General features: G+C 42.0%; 1 protein-coding gene across 3 annotated transcripts in view; it reads left to right on the top strand.

Annotated features, from left to right (window-relative positions):
• Positions 1-20,099, top strand: part of SULF2 (sulfatase 2) — a 128,697-nt gene that overhangs the window by 54,887 nt on the left and 53,711 nt on the right. For all 3 annotated transcript variants that reach the window (XM_019509883.1, XM_019509885.1, XM_019509884.1), the window contains 6 exons: positions 1,016-1,185; positions 6,165-6,315; positions 7,846-8,021; positions 13,522-13,650; positions 14,627-14,683; positions 15,648-15,777. In XM_019509883.1, the coding sequence (XP_019365428.1) occupies positions 1,016-1,185; positions 6,165-6,315; positions 7,846-8,021; positions 13,522-13,650; positions 14,627-14,683; positions 15,648-15,777 (813 nt within the window). The remainder of the gene's footprint in view (positions 1-1,015; positions 1,186-6,164; positions 6,316-7,845; positions 8,022-13,521; positions 13,651-14,626; positions 14,684-15,647; positions 15,778-20,099) is intronic.

The raw sequence follows: 20,099 nt of genomic DNA, 5'->3' as shown, positions 1-20,099 counted from the left end.
GGGGGTAAGGGGGGCTGGGCAAGCAGGCAGGGGATTGGGGCTGGCAGGGGTCCCTCCCATGGTCCCCTCCCCCTTCCACCAGACTCTCTTCCCCCGCCCCCTCCTTACCAGCTCTGAGTCCAGCTGCAGCTCCCTGCTGCAGCTACCAGGGACTATCTGAATCATCAAAGCTCTCCAAACCTTTTCTGGAGATTCAGAGAGCTTCAAATTGATTTGGACCTTTTGATCGATCTCCTGATTCAATTTAGATTCAGAGATTCAGCCACCGAATCAGGCCAAATCTCTTCCGAATCGAATCACCACCCGAAGCTTCACACAGCCCTAGTAACAAGGGCTCCTAGATCTCATAGGCTTTGCAGTTGCTTATTTTTAATCAATTTAATTTTTTTCAAGGTTGTCTGACAGGTACTATTGTGTTCTTCAGACTACAGTGTGAAATCATACTTCACAGCTAGATAGAAGGACAAAACCTCTTCTGGCATGCTTTATTATGCTTAAGAAATTTACAGGCTCATATTTGTGCTGGACCAAAGCAAGTCAGTCTATAGGCTTTTGCTTTGCATTGAAAACTGGTTGCATGTATTTGACCTTTTAAAAAGCAATACTAGAATTGTGATATTCTGTAACAAATCATGCCATGCTGGTGCTTAAGGAGCTTTCTTGTCACTTCTTCAGTGTCTTCAGTCCACTTGACTCCAGTAGGTATACAATTTATCTGATGATCTTTATGACTTAAAAACATGTGAAGTCCCTTTCTTCCCAGGTGACTTTCCTGAGCTCTCAACACTGTCTTGTAAGTGGAACCTTTTATCTAGATTCGTATACTGCACCTATTATCCTGGTGTCTGTGACTCTGGGTCTATGAGGTGGAATGAGATTATTGGTCCTTCCAATTCCACACGTGGCATCTAGCATTGTAGATGTTTTGGAGGAAGAGTGGAAAAGAACTGAAGTCACTTTAGGACTTTAAAAGTGTTGTTGAAATATCTGTTAAAAATCTTTCCTCCTCTTCCAGGATTATCTGACTGATCTAATCACCAACGACAGTGTTAGCTTCTTCAGAATCTCGAAGAAGATGTATCCGCATAGACCAGTATTGATGGTTATCAGCCATGCTGCTCCACATGGTCCTGAGGATTCAGCCCCTCAGTATTCACATCTGTTTCCCAATGCTTCACAACATATGTAAGGAAAAGGAAATCCCTGTATTTCCAGGCACAAGAAACAGAACTGGGTATTTCTAGTAGAAACAACTGCTTGGTCCATTAGAATTTTCTTATAAATTCGTTATAAGACCTGACAAACTCTACCTGATAAACCTGCTACACTCTAGAATGGTGTCATTAAGCACATTGCACGAGCTGCTCCAGTTGAGCTGCTTCCTAAAGCAGAAGCAATGCAGCTGTGTCTACATGGTGCTGCAAGCAAGCTGTATGGCAGTGTCACTCGGCAGTGTGAATTGGTCCATATGAAGCACCAGGCAGACACGGCTGCACTGTCTCCTGTTTTGGAGGCTGCCTGTTCAGAGCAGTGCAGGGTGCTAGAGGACACCTTTCTGAAGCACACAGTTTCCTGCACACAGATAGCAAGAGTAGAAACATTGTGACTTTTTATATGAATGTGCAAAATGTTATATGCAAGTTGGCAATAGGGCCCACATCCGTGGTCCTTCACTGAGGTTCACTGAAGTCACTGGAAAGATTAATGTTGACTTCACTGGACTTTGTGACCTGTTCATTGGAACTGATTTGTCCTCATTTCTCTGGCTTTAAAGTGGGGTAAGTTTGACATCAGTAATATTGCTTGTGAAATACGGTACTGTTTAATGTGATTATGAACACTAGGTTCTGGCCTTTACATTGTTACTCTGGCATGTGTACACGTGAATTGTTTGTCAGTTTGTGGATAATACCACCATTCAGATAAGTAGAAATTTTATCTTGTGGGGGAGGTGCAGGGTACTGAGGTACAGGCAAGATGCATGACTGGCCAGCATTACCCAGGAAGTCTTTGGCAAGATGATCAGACTACTAGACTTGTACTTTCACCAAAATTCAGTCTTTGTAATTTTTTCTCCCTGCCTGTAATGGGCAACACAATGATTCCATATTCAAATCCTGCATATCTAGCTTGAAGACGCATTGCAGGTTATTTCAGTTTTATGTAGAAGCCTGGAACTGACTCTGTAAGGTTATCAACAAATTACAGAGTAGCACACGCTACCTTAAAGAGTTGAGCTCTGTGGGACTGGTCCAAAGCCCAGTGAAATGAAGTGGGAGCCTTTACTGATTTCACTGAAAAAGGTCTGAGTGAGGGATAGAGAAAGACAGCACAAATTTCCTGTGTTTTAGTGCCTAAATATTAGAGCGCTAAAAATTGTATATTTCTTTATGCTGCATGATGTCGCTAAAGAGAATCTGTCTCTTGGGCCTGAAGTGATACAGTGTTTCATGTTTAAGTTGTTTGCCATCCTGTGCTGGTTTCTTCTCCTTTGAAATGAAAGCTACAGAAGCTCAAAATGAGTACTGTCTGCTGTTGCTCATACAGAGAGTTGACCTCAGCCTTATTAGGAACGCTTTTGGAAGGCACCCTCATCTAGGAGATGATAATCGTTTTCCAAACAATGCTCTACAGCAATTTAATTATCATGGTTAAAAGAGAAAGGGGTAGAAGCAGCTGAGGAGGGGAGGGGGGAATGAAAAGATGCAGTGCACTTTTTTTTTTTCCTTTCACATTGTTTACTTTTTATTTTCATGCAAATTGAATTTATTTCCCTGGCTGGGAGATGTTTTTTATGGAAACCACTGTGGGATTTTATAATTGCAGCTGAATTTTCTTATTACTGTTATTAAACTATTAATTTATAGGCACTGGTACTTTACAAGAATTATTGATTTGTAAAGCAGTATATCATCTTGGTAGATTAAACAATTTTATTATTCTTTTAGATGTACATATTAAGTAGGCTCTGTTATATGCATCTTATGCAGGGAAACTGCTTGCTTCCAATTATTTTGAACACTTTTTACAGCACAATACAATATGAAAATGATATGCAGCATTTTGCTTAAGTAAAAAGGAATAATGAGAAGAAGAGACTATTTTCAGCAATGCACAAATATCTAATTAGAAGTGGTCAGCTATTAATGCATTACATGGGATATATTTTCAGACGTTTTATACAATTAGTGTTCCTTGCACTGAGTACATATGGCCTAATTTTCAAATAAAAGTTAAACATGCAGTTGCATACACAGTGTCGACAGCTACACAGGCAAACTAGTCATCTGATTTCCATATTTCTCCTACCCCAAACTACCACGTCAATCCCTTAATAACAGGTGATGTACTGCTAGCATATCCCATCTCTGCACTAGCGTAACTGAGCAAGGGCAGCCGAGCCACCAGCTCCAAGTTCTGCCTTTGCAACAGGGTGCAAAAATTGCACGGTTGCCTTGTGCTTTGCTGCTGCCCAGAGTGCAGAGCCACCCTGTTACACCTCTGCAGGTCTGTATGGGAGAGGTGGTAGAGCATGGCCAGGGAAAAGGCCTAATGTGGCTGGTGGACCATGGTGTAGGTTAGAGAAGCCCTGAAACTGCTCTGAATTGCACTGGTGTTTGGTTGGGATCATGGACAACATAAAGGCACCATACCTTTTCCTCCCAGTTTTGGTTGAAGCATTGGTTACTGCTCAAATTCTGGCTTTTAGGGGCTGTCCATACAGCAAAACGAAGGTGTAATTGTAATACGGTTTTAACTTAAATGTAGCTATGAATGGTAACGATTGTAGTCAAGGCATGGGGATGGTATGGGCTACCACCCAGGGTACATGCATGCAGGTGACCCTGGCTATGCAGTCTGGTTGCTATGCCATGCTGCCACATCTTCGTTACTGTGTGTTACTTGTGCCAGCTAGATTAAAGCAGTTAGAGTTACGCTTACCTATGCCACAGTTGCTGACACATACTTTATGTGCAATTGCAGTCTTATTTTCAAAAATCAGTCATCCCCCAGCCTTCTGTTTTTTTAGGTTTCCTTTCTTTCTCCCTAGACCAATAGTTGAACTGAACTAGACAGCTGGGCATTTTCATAGTGGCCATTACTGCTGTTTCTGTAAATAGTACATATTTTATCACTTCCCCAACCTCCACCCCCATTTTCCAGCGTCAGATACAATCAGTATATAGAGAATAATCAGTATGGTGGAATTTGTTTTTCCTTTGAATAAATTTGAAAGGGCTATTTTGTCCCGCTTCCAGAAATGTTATGTTTTGCGTTTTTGCCCGAAAGATAGACAAATCTGGGAAGTGTAAGAGGGTTACATTTGTAGTAATCAAAGAAAATCATGGGCCAGGGGTGGATTAAGCAGCGGGAGGTTTCAAATCAGCCAGGAAATCACAAAGTAAGCTGAAAAGGAGTTTGCCAAGCATTTTGATTCATTCTGGGCATTACATAGCAACAGTTTCCATAACTGTCAGCATTTTCAAAGGAGCAATGTCATTATTTGAGCCACAATAACATTCTGAAATTCAAGATACTGTTAACCATGCACAGAGAATAAACAGCAGCCTTTTCTCCCCATATGAAGAATCTTCCCTTCCCTGCCTGTGCGTTTTTCAGATAGGATCTCACGTAAAGCTTTCCACATAAATTGTCATAATCCAATTATCTGGTATTATTTTCATGTTTATTTGAAAAGTGAAACTTTTAAGGGTATTTGGTACCAATGATATTCAAAGATACACTCAGTGCAACTGATTTCTTAGAAGAAACCTTTCAGTTTTTGCTATCTATTATTATTTATCCTGGTGCTATATGTTATCTTGCTACTCTGATGCATGCAAAACAATAATGGCTGCTGCTTTTTCTTTTTTTTTTTTGCAAGATGCATGTATAATTTACCTGTAAATTGAATGTTAGAAATCAGAAAATAACTAAAGGAAAATCTTCTGTTCTTTGCTATGCCTCTGGTTCACCACCTTGTATTTTACAGGTAGATGGCACAGATTGATCTAATATTTTGAAACCAAAAGAGGCATCTGAGCAGATTGCTCATTTGGGGAAAAACACCTCTCATATTTGTGAAACTGTGTGTGGTCGGATCCAAGCCTGTGTACCAACTGATACCTAAAAATAAGTAAAACACGGTGGTAGGCCTTAAATGATGGCAAACATCCTCGACACATCTAAGAAAGATAAATAAAATAATAGTGTTTCTTGAAAATTGAAGTAAAGACAACAATAGAAAAAAGACATCTGATGTGAAGAGTAACCACTATGGTATAATATAATTATACATAAAAAGATCAAGCTCCAGAACCACCAAACAAAATGAAATGAAGGACAGTGATGCCCTTCTCCACATTAAATATTGATACTTGCATGAAAACGGGATTGTTATGAATTAAAAGGGCACTAAGATTAGGCAGGACCTCAAATCTAGCTCTTTGGGTTTTGGCAGGATTCTCTTTCCATGTTGTGCACTCATCCATTTTGTAATTTGAACATTTTTGATGATTATGGAAGTGTTAGGGCTGGAAAATACCTATCAAATAGAGTCCTATTTCCCCGTACCCCTGCTTTTTTTGGCAGGTCTTTAAAATGCGGCTTTGTACCTACTTCTGCTTGCCATGCGCTCACATGCAGTTTGATACCACCAGGTAGGGTACTTGTGCTCCCCTGGGTACATGTGTGTTAAAATATTTAAGTAGCCTGTTATGCAGAACCTTTCTGGCAGGTTGGGTAGTTACGATTAAAGAGCTTGCACAACACGTCGTAACCAATATTAGCATGGGCAGAATGAAGTGGAGCAGTTATATGAGTGGAAATTCAGTTGTACACACTGCTGGTTCAAATAATGCTCCCTGGTTGCAATGTTAGACTTTGGAGGTTTATTTGTTGGCCTTGGCATATATCCTTGTTAGTCTGAAGGATGCTGTTAAAACCGTATTTATTTTCAATGGGTTTACTTCCTGAAGAGCTATTTTCATGCTCCCATTTTTCACATAAAATATAAAAGGCTGAATCTTTTCTGTCAGAAATGTAGGTTTTCTACATACCTTGAAGTTAGTCTGATAGTGTTGGTCAAATAGATTTTACTGGTGCACGGGACTCCATTTTCCCCCTCAAAATATCAATGCTCTGTTTTCCTTATTGTTTCTTAGTACTCCTAGTTATAATTACGCTCCCAACCCAGACAAGCACTGGATAATGAGATATACTGGTCCCATGAAACCTATTCACATGGAGTTTACCAACATGTTACAGAGAAAACGCCTGCAAACACTCATGTCTGTGGATGATTCAATGGAAATGGTAAGATTACTGATCTCTTTTTCAAACCCAGCTGGTGCATGTTTCTTAACAGAAGCTCCAAAAAGTTTGTCATTAAAAAAGAAAAGAAAAGAAAATTGAACTCCCCTTACCCCCTCACTCTGTTTACAAGTTGTATGTCTTGAGTAGGAGTCTTCAGGCCGTTACTTGGGCTTGTTTGCTGCTGTAGAAAGGCATATTTGAAGGTGTTAGATTGTGCTGCTTCTTGTCTCCTGTCATTGCCATCACTAAGAGGTAGCCAATGCCACTGAGCTTAATCTTCCTGTGAAAATGTATGCACCTAACATTCTTTTATTTTTAAAAGAAGTGTGTCCATTTTTTAAGTATGTGAGCAACAAAAATGGCCCTGAGAAATCATTGCAACCTTCTTAAATACAGTTGCTGTCAATGGTTTGTCTGAATTTACCTCTGTAAGGAGGTTGCTGCTATTTTCCCATGGACCATCAATGGCATTGATTCAGCCTGTATCTCCTAAAGGGATTCGCATTTTGTTTATCAGATTTTCTCCACATTATCACATGCTATAATGGTCCAGACCTATGAAGTCTGGTTTTTTTGTCTTAATTTATACTGATGAAGCTCTTGGCTAACGTGACATTTCTTCTGACTCAATAGCGGAAGAGGAGAATTTACGCTCAGATTTTTCCAAACACTGATCCCAAATGTGTTTCCTTAATGAAAATTGCTTTAGTGCCATATTGTTAGATTCAGGCAAAATAATAGAAACTGAGCAGATGTCAAGGATGAAATGTCCTTTGATGAGAGATCAATTTCTGTATTTAAGTATTCCCATCGAGGTTTGCATTTAACTCCCTAAAAGTAATAGCTTTTAGAATTAAGAGTTAACTTACCACGTTGTTCTTTCAGGGCTCCTCTACATGAACAGCAAGGCTGCTTTGATATGCTGCAATGACAGAGCGCCAGAGCAAACTCGATTATTTGAGGCTGCTGGAGTGTGGTAATTACCGTGCTCCAACAGACTTCAGTATCTCGTGTATCAGCATCCCCGTACTTAAAAACGGCAGCAGCATTTGATGAGCTTTAGTTAAAGTGCCCCCGCCATTTTTAAGCAAGGGGACGCTGATGCATGAGATACTCCAGGCACTTTAATTAGAGCAGCTCTTGGAGCATCTCTAATGAAAGCACCACCTCCCACTCCCCACACACCCAAAGCACACGTATAAACACCTTCAGATAGCAAGAATGACTAGAATTGGCTGTTGATTAGCTAGGGGTAGATTTTGGGAACGTTATGCGTAAGGAAGACGCGTATGACTGTTGCCAAGACTGTTGAATGTTGCACAAATGTGTGAAATTCTAAATGCTGCCATGTTATTAAGACAGTTTGCTATATATGATATTATAAGGAAAGAAAGGGAAAGATTTATCAAAAGAGTTCAGCACCTAAGAGCTCACATTCAGGCATTTGAAATAGTGGCAGTCTTCTGAAATTTCACATCCTGTGCATTTGGGGTTGTTTAATGAAAAGCATGTTATACTTTTTTTTTCCAGATTTATAATACACTGGCTGAAACAGGTGAACTGGACAATACTTATATAATATATACAGCAGACCATGGCTATCATATTGGACAGTTTGGACTGGTGAAAGGGAAGTCCATGCCTTATGAGTTTGATATCAGAGTTCCTTTTTACGTGCGAGGTCCAAATGTGGAGGCCGGTTCTTTGTAAGTCCTTGGCTTTAGCTCCTGAATTGCTTTTTGTGAGATTGATGTGATGATTGTAACAAAATTTATGGGGCCAGTAGCCATATAGCAAGGCTTTAAATATACCTTCGGGGAAATACAATGGTGCAAGCAGATTTTTAAAAAAGGGTCACGTTTGAAATTGTGCAACATGATAGAGTCCTCTCTTCACTAATTAGGCAGGTATAGTTTGCCTGCTTTACATGTGCAGTGCTTGGCAGGGTGAAAAGAATGAAAGGCTTGGAGCTGGATGACAGTCTGTAAGCAAGGACTAGTTCATAATCTCTACCATCCTAGGAAGCATGGTCGACTCTAAGGCCCCCTCTCCACATTATCTCTATTGAGCAATTACTTTTAAGTGCACAGTAAATTCAGACTTGGCTACACATGCAAATTAAGTATCATGCCTTAAAAAGGTCCAATCAGCTATGAAGTTATTGCTCAAAAATGTGTAAAAACTTGATAGCTGGTTTCTATCCAGCTTTAATTTGTATGTATAGGCAGTCCAACAGCTGGGAGACCACAGCTGCTGTGATCACCCAGCCACTGGGGAGCACAGTACAACCCTGGGGCTGAACCATCATAGCCCATGCAGTCTCTTGCTGTGGGGTGCTCCCCACACCCCTTCATCTGGGAGACCACGGCAGCACCCCACAGCTTTGGGAGCCAAGTCCTACAGCTGAGAGGACTCTGTCCCAGCTGTACTACATGTGGGGCTCAGCCATGACCAAGGGCCATGTCACATGCAGGGATTTTCGGTCCCAGCTGTGTGTGTGGTGCAGCAGGGGCCAAGAGCGCCATCAGGCATGGGACTTCATCCCAGTTGTGCTTGGCCTTCACAGCTGGAAGCCCTGTCAGCAAAGGGCACTCCTGACTGTGGGAGCCTGTTTCTTACTGGTGCAGGGGGAGCCCAGGACTGGGCTCACAAGTCAGGATTGGGCTCCTTCTACACCAGCAATAAGGTATGATGTGTGGCATGGCAGGAAGCACGACTGGTGGATTACACATTAGATCCTTTCATGCCTTTACCTCAGGGGCAGGCAAAGTCCGGCCCATGGGCTGTATCCAGCCGGCAGCAGACTTAATTTCCCAGCAGCCTCTGCCCACGTGACTGGGACTGGTCTCCATGGAGACCCCAGCTTTAGCTGCACTGTGATAGCGCAAGTCTGGGGTTGCCGTGGAGACTGGCCCCAGCCATGCTGGCAGGGCGCATGGCAGGGCAGGACAGGAGGCTGCTCCAGAGCTACTGGGATCTTACGGCGGGGGCAGCTTTGTCTGGAGCTAAGGCAGAGCCCTGATCTGCAGCCTGCACGCTCTGGGCGGGGGCGTGTAAGCAGCGGATTGCAGGTCTGCCCCAGCTCAGGACCACGCTGTCACCACTACAAGTAGCCAGAGCAGAGCTGTGATCTGCACCCTGCACGCTCCAGGCAGGGAAACACAGGCAGTGGATCACGACTGTGCCCTGGCCCTGGACCAAGCTGCCCCTGGTGCAAGATCCCAGCAGCACTGGAGCAGCCTCCTGCCCTGCCTGTTTCCATGCCAACCCCAGCCTTGTGCTATCACAGCGCAGCTGTGGCTGGGGTTTCCATGGAGACTGGTCCCAGCCATGCAGGAAAGGGCTGGTGGGAAATGGAGTCTGTCTGCTGACCGGATCTGCAGTTTTCCCATCCCTGCCTTACCTGCATGTGTAGAGGGGCCCCAAGACAAACTTCCCCAGCTTCCTTCCTACTTTGTTTGGATCATAGTTTAGGTGTTCTGTATTAGGAATAAACTGATGTCCTTTTCGTTGGTTCATTTAGATGAAATTTCTTTGGATGATTTTGGTACGTTCACCAAAAATGCATTCGGAGGAGGACCAAAATTATTTGTGAATTTGGGGCATTTTCAGAGAATGCCTTCAGCCCCCAAAAATGTCAGATGGGGGAAATTTTTGAAAAATCTAAATGTTAGGTTTGGCACTTTCAAAACAAAATGGTTTGACTTTCTATTTTAATTTTTTTGGTTCAGAATTGAATTAAATTTAAAATTGGCAGAGATGGTGTGGCGGGGGGGAGTGGTGGTGATAAGTAACCCTCAAATGAAGCGAAATGTTTAATTGATCTAACATGATTTATTCCCCATTTTTTTGTTTTGGCACTGATCCAAAAAGTTCATTATACACATATCTCTGATCAGCTGCTCTGACCTACAAGCAGCGGGGTAGAACCAGGGTTCCTTTCCCCCTCACTTGCCGCTCATCCTGGGCAGGCGGGTTTCTGCTCTGAGCAGGCTGCTTTTTTAGGCGTAGCTCCAAGAGCTGAGAGCAGATGCTGCAATGTAACAGGGGGCCCTGTTACCCTTTACTTCTTTGCACAGGTGGGCAATCCAAATTACAATATAGCCGTCCGTGGGGACAGCTGAAAAGGCCATTTGAAAAAGCTTCTAAATTTTGCAAACCCGTCCTTGGAAATATTTCATCATTTTCTTCTGTAGTAGCACTCTAAGCCATGATCTTTTCCGGTAATTCTATTATATAATGTCCATTACTAGAGTAAATAGCTATTGTCAGAAAGTAATTAAATGGAACAGTAGAATCGCTGTATTGCCTATTTCAGCTTTCAATAAAAAAAGCCACATAGTATTTTCCATATGTGTAACCTACAAACATTTTCCTTAGTCTGTCCTCCAAGAGTTCACATTTAAGTTGTTTGTCAGTGACACGCAAGAACACGGAGTATGACTGTTAATTAAAATGGTAGCTTTGATCAGCTAAGAAATTATGTAAATATACTTTCTAAGCAATTATTTTAATAGCAAATATTTGCTCTTAAGTAATGATTTTGGACAGAGTGCCATAATTTGCTGCCTTTTATTTATATCAATGTGCATGTTTTAGCATAATTAACATGTATAAAATCTTCTGCTCACAAGTTTGTTCTTATACTCCAGAGGGAAAGATCGAATATTGAGTATAATAAAATAGCCAATGGCTTTAAAAGTAGCAGAAGGGTTTTAGTTGCTTTGTTAGTTCAAGTCATAGGATCAACACATTCAGGATTTTAAAACTTTTTTGTAAGTGTCGTGCCAAAAATACTTGACATGTATTTACGTGGATAGTGGCTGTATAAATTACATGTAAAATAAACAAGATCCCCAACTCAAAGCGTTCATACGCTAACTCAGGTAATGATCTGAGAGCTTCGGATGTAAATGTTGGAAGACGCATCACTTAATTTTCAGAGGTGCTAAGCAGCTCTCGCTGACTTCCACTTGAGGATGTGAATTCTCAGTACTTCTGAGAATCGGACCCTTTCCTTCACCCTATGCATGGAAACTAGTACTAAACCCAGAGAAAGACCTGAATACTATACCAAAGAGATTTGTAGGAGAGGGATGACGGACTTGGTAGATGGGAGAATAGGAGATTCTTCAGTGCACAGGAAGTAGCAAGAAGAAGATGTGAAACCATGAGTGTGAGGAGGCAGGTAGGAGGGAGGAGATTGGGAAGAGTATAAGGCACAGACAGGTAGGTGAGATACAATAGATGAAGATCCAGAGCCCATAAGTACATGGGGACTTTGCCATATCTGTTTTACATGGCAGATGCTCAATACAACCATGATGGGTAGAAGTATAAAACCTTAAGATAGTCAGATGATGTATAGGAGAATGGAGTCCACTGAAGTCCAAGCATACTCAAGACTACTTTTCATAAAGTTAGTGGTAACTATGAGAATATGAAATGCTTTCCTCTCACAGGGTTTCCCTGGTTACCTGGAAATGTAAAGGGGGTCTCTCTCTCTCTTGCTGTTTAACAAGAAAATATGGCCCTTCATTCCTTGTAGTTTGGATAGAAGGGTGAATGGCTTAGGAAAGAACAGCCCTTCTCCCTGTGAAATAGGGGCTCATATACCACTGGAGTGTTTGCCAGCAGTGCTACTCCTCTTGCACTGAGCCCCTTCTTTATAGTTTTGGAGAGGAGTGTCAATACTGAGCTGCACCGTAAGTTATCTAGACAGTGGGTTTGAGATATCAGAGGCTCTGTCTAGCTTTGATAATTAGCTAAGAAGGGGGTTGCCTGTCTGAATTGTCTCAGCCTCAAGATTCCCATTTCCTTTTGAACTTGCTTTCAGCCTTGTCGTAGAAGTGCATTGAAATCACAAATGAATGATGCCCTGTAGAATCTGTCCACCGGGCTTTGTATTTGAGTGGTTTTTTGAAGGAAAAAATACTTCTGTTAGGATCACAGGAATCGGAGACTAAAAACACTTAATAGACTATCCCACTAGAACCTAGAAGAGCAGGATAAAGTTCCTTGCAGAGAGGATATATCAAATAGTAAACTGATGCTTTCCTTCAAGTTGAATTTCCACAGATAGTAGAACCTCAGTGCTCTGCATTTTGCCAGTACCTAGAGCTCATATTTTTCATGCAGAATAATTGCAGCATCTCCTCTTTCTTGCCAGCAAAGATTTTATAGCAGCTGCTGTAGCAAGTAGTCATTCCTTAGCCTTATTATTAATTCCAAATATAACACACAACAGTCACTGGTGATTAAAAGTAAATTACACATGCTCAGTAATCATCGTATCTTTGCTCTTGTCGTTGCCTGCTGACTTTTTAACTCACAAACTTCTGCAATTCACAAATGGTTTCTTAGGGTTTGAATTAGCCTGGTGGCTAGTAGCTCCTGGGCCTAAGTGTGCAAAACTAGATTTGCTGCAGAAAAGTATATTCCCCTTTGTCTATTTTTTTTAAATAAGGTGCCCCAACTTGATTGTTTTCAAAGAATGTAAAATTATACCTAAGAATATGATATTGCACGTGTAACAAAGGCAGCTGTTAGGTACCAGATTCCTCTCTTTGGAGACTGGATGGGTCCCTATTTGGGAAATCAGTATTGTAACATCATAACTTGCAGAAATAAGGCCAGTTCCTCTCAACTAATTTGCTGCCTTCTCTCCTCTCCCACCTTCCTCTACCCACAGGAACTGTTAGCTGTTTGATTTGATTGCTGCATAGGCCCAGGTTTCTGGTTTTGTCCTCTATGCTGAAACAAATCAACCATGTGTTATCAGCCAGATTTACTTCTTAATAAAATCATTACCATACTAGCAGACCCATTAATTCCCTGAGACACTAGAGTTTTTCTTTATGTGCTTTCTCATATCCCAAAATAGCCAGAACCCTCTCTAAGTCATTAACTTGCTTTACCTTACAAACCATTTTGCATATTCACTCTCAAAATGCTACGTGCTTAAATTAATCGTCATATTAGCCTCTCTTGAGGTTGTGCACCTAGCATTTTACTAGTATTGTATATATTAATCCCTTTCAATAGCTGACTAGATTGGATAAATGTCTGCCTTTGTTCTGTGCAGATGTCACAGAATAAGCTTTTTTTTTTAGGTCCTGTATCCTCCATGGAGGAGCTGGGGTTTCTGTACTTGCTTGCAGCCTCCACAGAGTTTTTCTAAACAGGGTCTTTATATATTTCTTTCAGGAATCCTCACATTGTATTGAACATTGATCTTGCTCCTACAATTCTAGATATTGCAGGCTTGGACATCCCACCTGACATGGATGGTAAATCCATTTTAAAACTGCTGGATTCCGAGAGACCAGTCAATAGGTAAGGAAGCGCCTGTGCTGAGTGTGCATTTGCATGTACCTATGCATACTTGAGCATTCACAGCTAAATATAGGGGAAAACAATAAAAATGGATATATAAAATGGGCCATAATGCATAGGAAAAAATTAAAACTCCATTTATCTATCTATTCAATATGTTCTGACCTGTTTTTAACTTGATCTGATTGCTGTGTTTTGTTATAGGATGCCTGTCCTCTAGATATCCACACATAATGTGTGTAATAGTAAACTGGCCTTTGATTACATGGAGGTTTCTAGCTACATGAGTGTAAATGTTTCTGTGGCATCACTTACAATGATGTGTTCAAGCAAAGCCTTTTTTATCTCATAAACTGTAAACTAATTCAGGTGAAAGGACTGGGTATATATCCAGAGCATGACACAAACTCAGACTAATGTTTGGAATTATGCAGTTATTGTCTGAGACCTGCCCCAGTACCGTCACTGAGAACAGCTGAGGGAAGAGGATTAGACGGATGCTTGTGAAAGAAAACAGTCTGAGGAATCAGCAACTGATGGGACGGGGGTGGGGAGCCCGCGGGAATTTTGCTTGTAAGCACATGTGGTGGAGAAGAGGAGAACAGCTAGATCGGGAGAGGGCATTTGCAGGGCAGAGGATGATTTCAAAGGTAAGGCACTGTAGAAGGAATCAGGAAGTCTGGATTTAATTACAGACTCCTTTGTGACCTTGGGCAAGTCACTTAATCCCTCTGTGCATTGGTGGTTTTTATATAGAAACAGTGACTATATTGTATAAATCCACTGTGGATATTGCCCATGAGACTGAATCTGTCCTGTGTTCCTCTGTGATTAGCACTGCTGATATGCATGTGTCTGCTTCCTATAATCATGAGTTCCCTTGGGAGGAGCAGTTCACGTTTTTGGCAGGAGTAATTGGGGAGGAGGAGACAGGTTGGGACTTAGGTGGATTTTTATACAAATGTTGTTTTTCCAGGTTCCATTTAAAGAAAAAGATGAAGGTGTGGAGAGACTCATTCCTAGTGGAGAGAGGGTAAGGAAAGAGTTAACCACAGAGCCCGGTCACCCTAAATAGGAGGATCCTACATGACTAGAACCAAAGCTGTCTCTGCTGACATATGAAAACACACGCCTAGCATCACATACCCACCCCTGCGGTGGCATTGCTGCAATATCTCTAATGGCAATGGTGTATGGTAGGAAAGACTCCACAGTAGTTTCGCGTTGGTTTGAAGGGTTGAAGTCCAGCCCAGCTTTCGTGTGCTGTGCATACATGACTTCTGCAGAAGTTCTGGGGTGGGAAGGAATGAATCCTGCCCCTGCTCATTTCCTGCAAGCCCAAGAAAGGGAACAGTGCCCTGACCACTACCTAAGCCTTGTGTGGCAGAGGGAGAGTAAAAGGTAATGAACCTTTCCAGTTATGGATCATCTGGCTGTGGCCTTGCACCTCTGCCCCGCCACACTATGGAGGACAGGGAACAAAGGCAGAGTGTAGCCCTGTGGCACTCAGGAGAGTTATTATGTGGGCACCTTTATATCCTCTTTCCAGGGACTCCAGCCTAGTACCTCGGCCCACCAGACTTTTAAATGGGACTGCATCATTTTTCAAACAACAATAGCTTGAGTAAAACATGAACCTCAAGGTTCTGCTCTGAGTTTGCAGTTGGATTTTTGAATCTCCTGCTTCCCCAAAGTTTGGGATGTCCTGATCTGCAGTTCCCATATGAGCTCAACTCTACTAACCCTTGCAGTTATGCATGCTCGAACTGGGGTAATCTAATAAAGACTTCAGGAGCCAATAGGGGCTGCGTAGGAGTCGGGATCTCCCCTTCACCCATTTGCAGCCTAGTGCGATTAACCAGAGAAGGTGAGAGAGGTAGTTCAGTTTCTTTCAGAGCATTAAACTTTGGTCACTGGCAGTGGTTTGAGCCCCTCTGGCAGAACCTGTGTCATCCTTAGAAAGAACTTTGATAGAACTGTTTCTTTTCTCTCTGCAGTAAACTGTTGCACAAAAGGGAAAATGAGAAAGTGGATGCTCAGGAAGAAAACTTCCTGCCTAAATACCAGCGGGTTAAAGACCTCTGCCAGCGAGCTGAATATCAAACTGCCTGTGAACAGCTTGGGCAGGTAAGGCACATCAAGCACAGCGTAAGCAGCTGTATCAAGGCCTAAGCTTAACACCACTTGCAAACTGTGATAATGCCCTTCACCTTGTTCTCAATGCCGGCTTATAAATCAAGTGATTCATTTCGTGGCCTTTGCTTAGAACTGTATTATAGCATTTATGAGATTGACTGGCAGCCAGGAAATTGCTGATTCAAGTGGCTCTGTATCGATTCCCAGCTACTGTAAGAGAACGACTTCAGCTGTTTTAACATTCTGTTCCCCAAACAGAATGAGATTCAAGATTCATTAGTGATGACAGTTCACATTGAGCCCAGATTATTCCACATGTGCACAGTTCCCTTTTGCTACAGACTCATATTTATTTCATTAAATCGTTTTAACTTCAATTTACATAAAATAACAGCAAAGAAGTCTAATGTGGCCATCACACATCCCTACCATTAACAAGAACAGCTCCTAAAAATGCACACAATTTGCCAGTGCAATTACCATGACTGCATACAGTAGCTGGGGGTAAAAGGGACATGTATTGTGTAGTCGGTTGTCCATGTGGTTTCTGCAATTACATAACTGTACTGCAGAAATGTCCACAGTCCAGACTCTTAATTGCACAGGAGGGATTTAGCAAATAATGATAGTGTATTACCAGGAACACAGAATGCATCCTTGGCTTGGCACAATGTCCCTTTGTCCACTGGACTGGTGCAGAGGTACTGCAAACCTGTGTTAAAATGACAACTGAGGATCACCCCAGCATAGGATTGCAAGGTGATGTAGCTGGTGTCTGATCTTTGTGAGGGCTGGAAGCTCCTGTTTCAGGTGCTAGAGTGCATTGCCTGCGTAAGTGTCATCCATGTTATATCCAGAGTAGGTCATTATAACTTTATGGCTGCTTTAAATTGTTCCAGGACTTTGTCCTATGATTAGATTAAAGCACCTTTACCAGCACACTTTCTCCACCATCCCCATACACTTGTGGACTGAGACCGTAAGTCCTCAAGCATTTGGTTTGGACTCAGATGATCAGGGACACAGAGATGAACATTTCCTAGAGCAGGTGCACTGTGCCTATTTTTCTTCCCATGGCTTTCTTTTCAGATTTAGCTCTCTGAATTTGGACTCCTTTTGAAAGTCTAAGCTGCTGAAATCTTGTGGATGTCACCTTTCATATACTGATTATTGTCAGCAAGCCTCTTTTGCTGGGACTGCACATGGATGGTAGCAGATTTTGAGATGTAAAATTGTCATGTTCTTGAAGAAGTAAGGAGGAATGCTAGATATTTCTGTTACTGAGTTTTCAAGTAGTTGAGGGAAAGCTGAATGTTCTTTTTCCATCATTATATATCCTGTGAGGGCTGTTTCAACTTTCTTATGCCATTTTGTACCCACCTTGTTTTGAACCTTGTATTAAGGACAGAAAAGAACAAGATTTTCCACGCTTGTCCGGACAGACATGGGGGCTGTCTCCTGCAAGAAGGTTCCTTAGCCCTAGGAAGGCTTTCTTTCCAGTATTATTGAACTTCACCGTCAGTGGAGGAGGGAGAGGGAGTGGAGAACAGGAGAGTGGACAATCCCTGTTTTGACGCACACACTTATGTTTTCTTTTGCTAATAGTATAATACCTTTGACATCAGAAGAAAATGAGAAAAAAGGTCAGAATTGCCAGTGAGTTGCAAAGTAGAGGTGTGGTATCAAGAGAGAGGTTTGCCACGTTCTCTTTGTCAGAAGCAGGGAGGATTGTTTTGGGCAGTTCACTAAGAAGTAATTGGAAGTGATGGGATGAAATTGAGCAAAAGACAAATTTAAGTTGGACATCAGGAAAAACTGCCTAACAATCCAGTCAATTAGAGTCTGGGATGGTTTCCCAAGGGAGTCTCAGTCCACCTAGCCCCTGCTCTAGAGACTGTGCCCTACTGCTCTGTCTAGACAGCAAGTGCTGTGGGAAATGAATACACTCTTCCAAGGGGAAAAAATGTCTCTAAATATGGGTGCATTCAAACAGTTTATTAGACTGCCACAAAAATAACTTCCAGAAGGACGTGCTCTTGTTTGTTTGCCTGGTGCTGTTGGTGTGGCCCTACACAATACATACAACATGCCAAATAAATTACAAATCCCTGTCCTGAGGAGCTTAAGGTGCGCAGATACGGTGGCTACGTTACAAACATAGCTTGCTCCTGTAGCATGCTGATTTACCATTGTGAAGGATGGGGCGTATAGTATTAAGCAGGATCTGTTCACAGAAGCAAGAGAGCTTTGTAAAGTAAGTGCCTTTTCAGATCCTGTTTTAAAGGGAGGGTACAGATCTGCATTAAGATCTATACCAAAGCTTACTGAAATCACTGGGAGCCCTTTTGTTGATTTTTGCTCTTGACTAGGCTGTTCTTTGAGGCCCAGGGGCGGTATGAAAGGTGACAGGAAACCTGGAGTGAAAGGAAACGCACAGGAAAACCAAAGAGAAGCGCAAGTGGATGGAAGTGACTTGGAGGCAAAATCAGAAGAGAAGAGGGCAGAGTTCTGTATGGAGAGGAAGTAAGGAGAACTTTGAATGTGAGAAGAGCCTAGGCTATTGCTTCAGAAGCATTAACATAGCATCCTTTTCTCACCACAACTACGCATTTCCTTTGCAGATCTCTGCAGCCTTAGCAATGGAATACTCTTTGACCTGTAGTCAGGCTGCTGGGAGAACTGGGATAGTGAAGATGGGGCTCTTTGCATAGTTGAAAACCTTGAGTCAGGGTTGTAGTGCATTGAGGTTTTTTTTGGTAATACTCGCATGTAAATGCCCGAGTGCAAAGGGAATATGTGTTGCTATCTTTTCTTACACAGTTGGTGGGGTCCAGGCCATGTTAGTGATTTGCATCCGGCAAAGGATGATGGTAACAGCAAATGAAAGAACAGCTCAGCGTCCATATTCAAGGATCTGAAGAGGATCCACTATTTCTTCCCATGTGAAATAAAAAACATTTATCGTAGTACCCAACAGCTCCCATACAATTTCCATCCCTTCAGTGCAGTTCAGCCTTTCATTTTAAACTGCCTTGGTAAGTGGAAGCTGACCCACTTTTATCTGCCGGCCTGCATTAATGTGCTTTTGTGGAAGCCAATTATGATATCAGCATTGCTCTGCAGAGTATTTCCAGCAATTCCTCTGTATCATAACAACAGTTGCACAAAGGACTCCATTGAAATGATTTGCAAAGTTTATTCATCTTTGCTTAGCATGTTTCACCTGCTCAGCGACAAGATCATTAGGATGAATCTATTCCTTGTTTTAAAAAAAAGCATTGTTCCCTTTTTAACAGGATTTAACACAATATAACTGTATTGCTAATTTGCCAAGAAAAATAGATGTCTGTGTTGGTGGCATGTCCCCTTCAATCCTGCTTTTCTTAAAATTCTACTTCTTATGGCTCAAATGTACTTAAAGATGAGTTTGCTTTATGTAGGGTAAAAAGCTCCATTTGTAGCAACATTTTTCCCAGGAGAACTTGCTGTAATTCTTAGTTTCCTCCCATGTAAATGGTGTATGAGTGGTGCTGAGATACTCATCTCTTCCCCCTGGCAGCTTCCATGGTAAGCAGGAGTTACTGAAGGGTCCCATTGTAAAGAAATCCCCAAGTAACATGGAAATGACATAACTGAAAGTATGCCACTTGCTCCCTGGGTCATCTTTCTTCATTGCTATAGGGAATATTCCAAGACACTTAGCTGTGAAAATGAAAGCCTCAGAAATCTGATGCATGTTTTGTTTCCCCCCCCCCCCAAGGTTTATATATTCCTTTACAGAGGGTCAGGAAAACTGTGTGTGTGTTCTGTTGTATCCAGAAATAACCCAGAACAAGTATCTCTAGAGAGTATTTTACTCTTACTGGGTTTTTGTTTTGACTTTAGTGCTTCAGAGAATCAAGTTAATATTTGTACTCCTTGTTAATTATCGGGTATGTTTTTGAATTCCTTTCAGTAAAGATAACTGAAAGAATAAGGTGCCTTGGCAAAATTGATATAACTTAATAAAAAGGAACTCCTCACTTATCCCGACACAAGTAGCAAGGTGCTGTAGTTGATAAAACAATGAGTTGACAGGAAACATGGGTTGTAACCTCAACTGTATCACAGACTTTCTGGGTGACATTAGACAAGTCACTTCACCTTTCTGGACCTTTGTTTCCCATCCCACCTTTTGTCTGTCCTGTCTTTTTAGACTGTAAGCTGTTTAGGGCCAGGACTCTCTCTTTCATAGTTTCATAGATTTAGGGTCGGAAGGGACCTAGTAGACCTTCTAGCCCGACCCCCCGCCAGGGCGGGAGAACAACAAAACC

The sequence above is a fragment of the Gavialis gangeticus genome, unplaced genomic scaffold (genome assembly GCF_001723915.1).
Source record: "Gavialis gangeticus isolate Ggan-Ray unplaced genomic scaffold, GavGan_comp1, whole genome shotgun sequence".
NCBI lineage: Eukaryota > Metazoa > Chordata > Crocodylia > Gavialidae > Gavialis > Gavialis gangeticus.
Note: the sequence above shows the minus strand (reverse complement) of the source record. Positions and strands in the feature narration are given on the sequence as shown.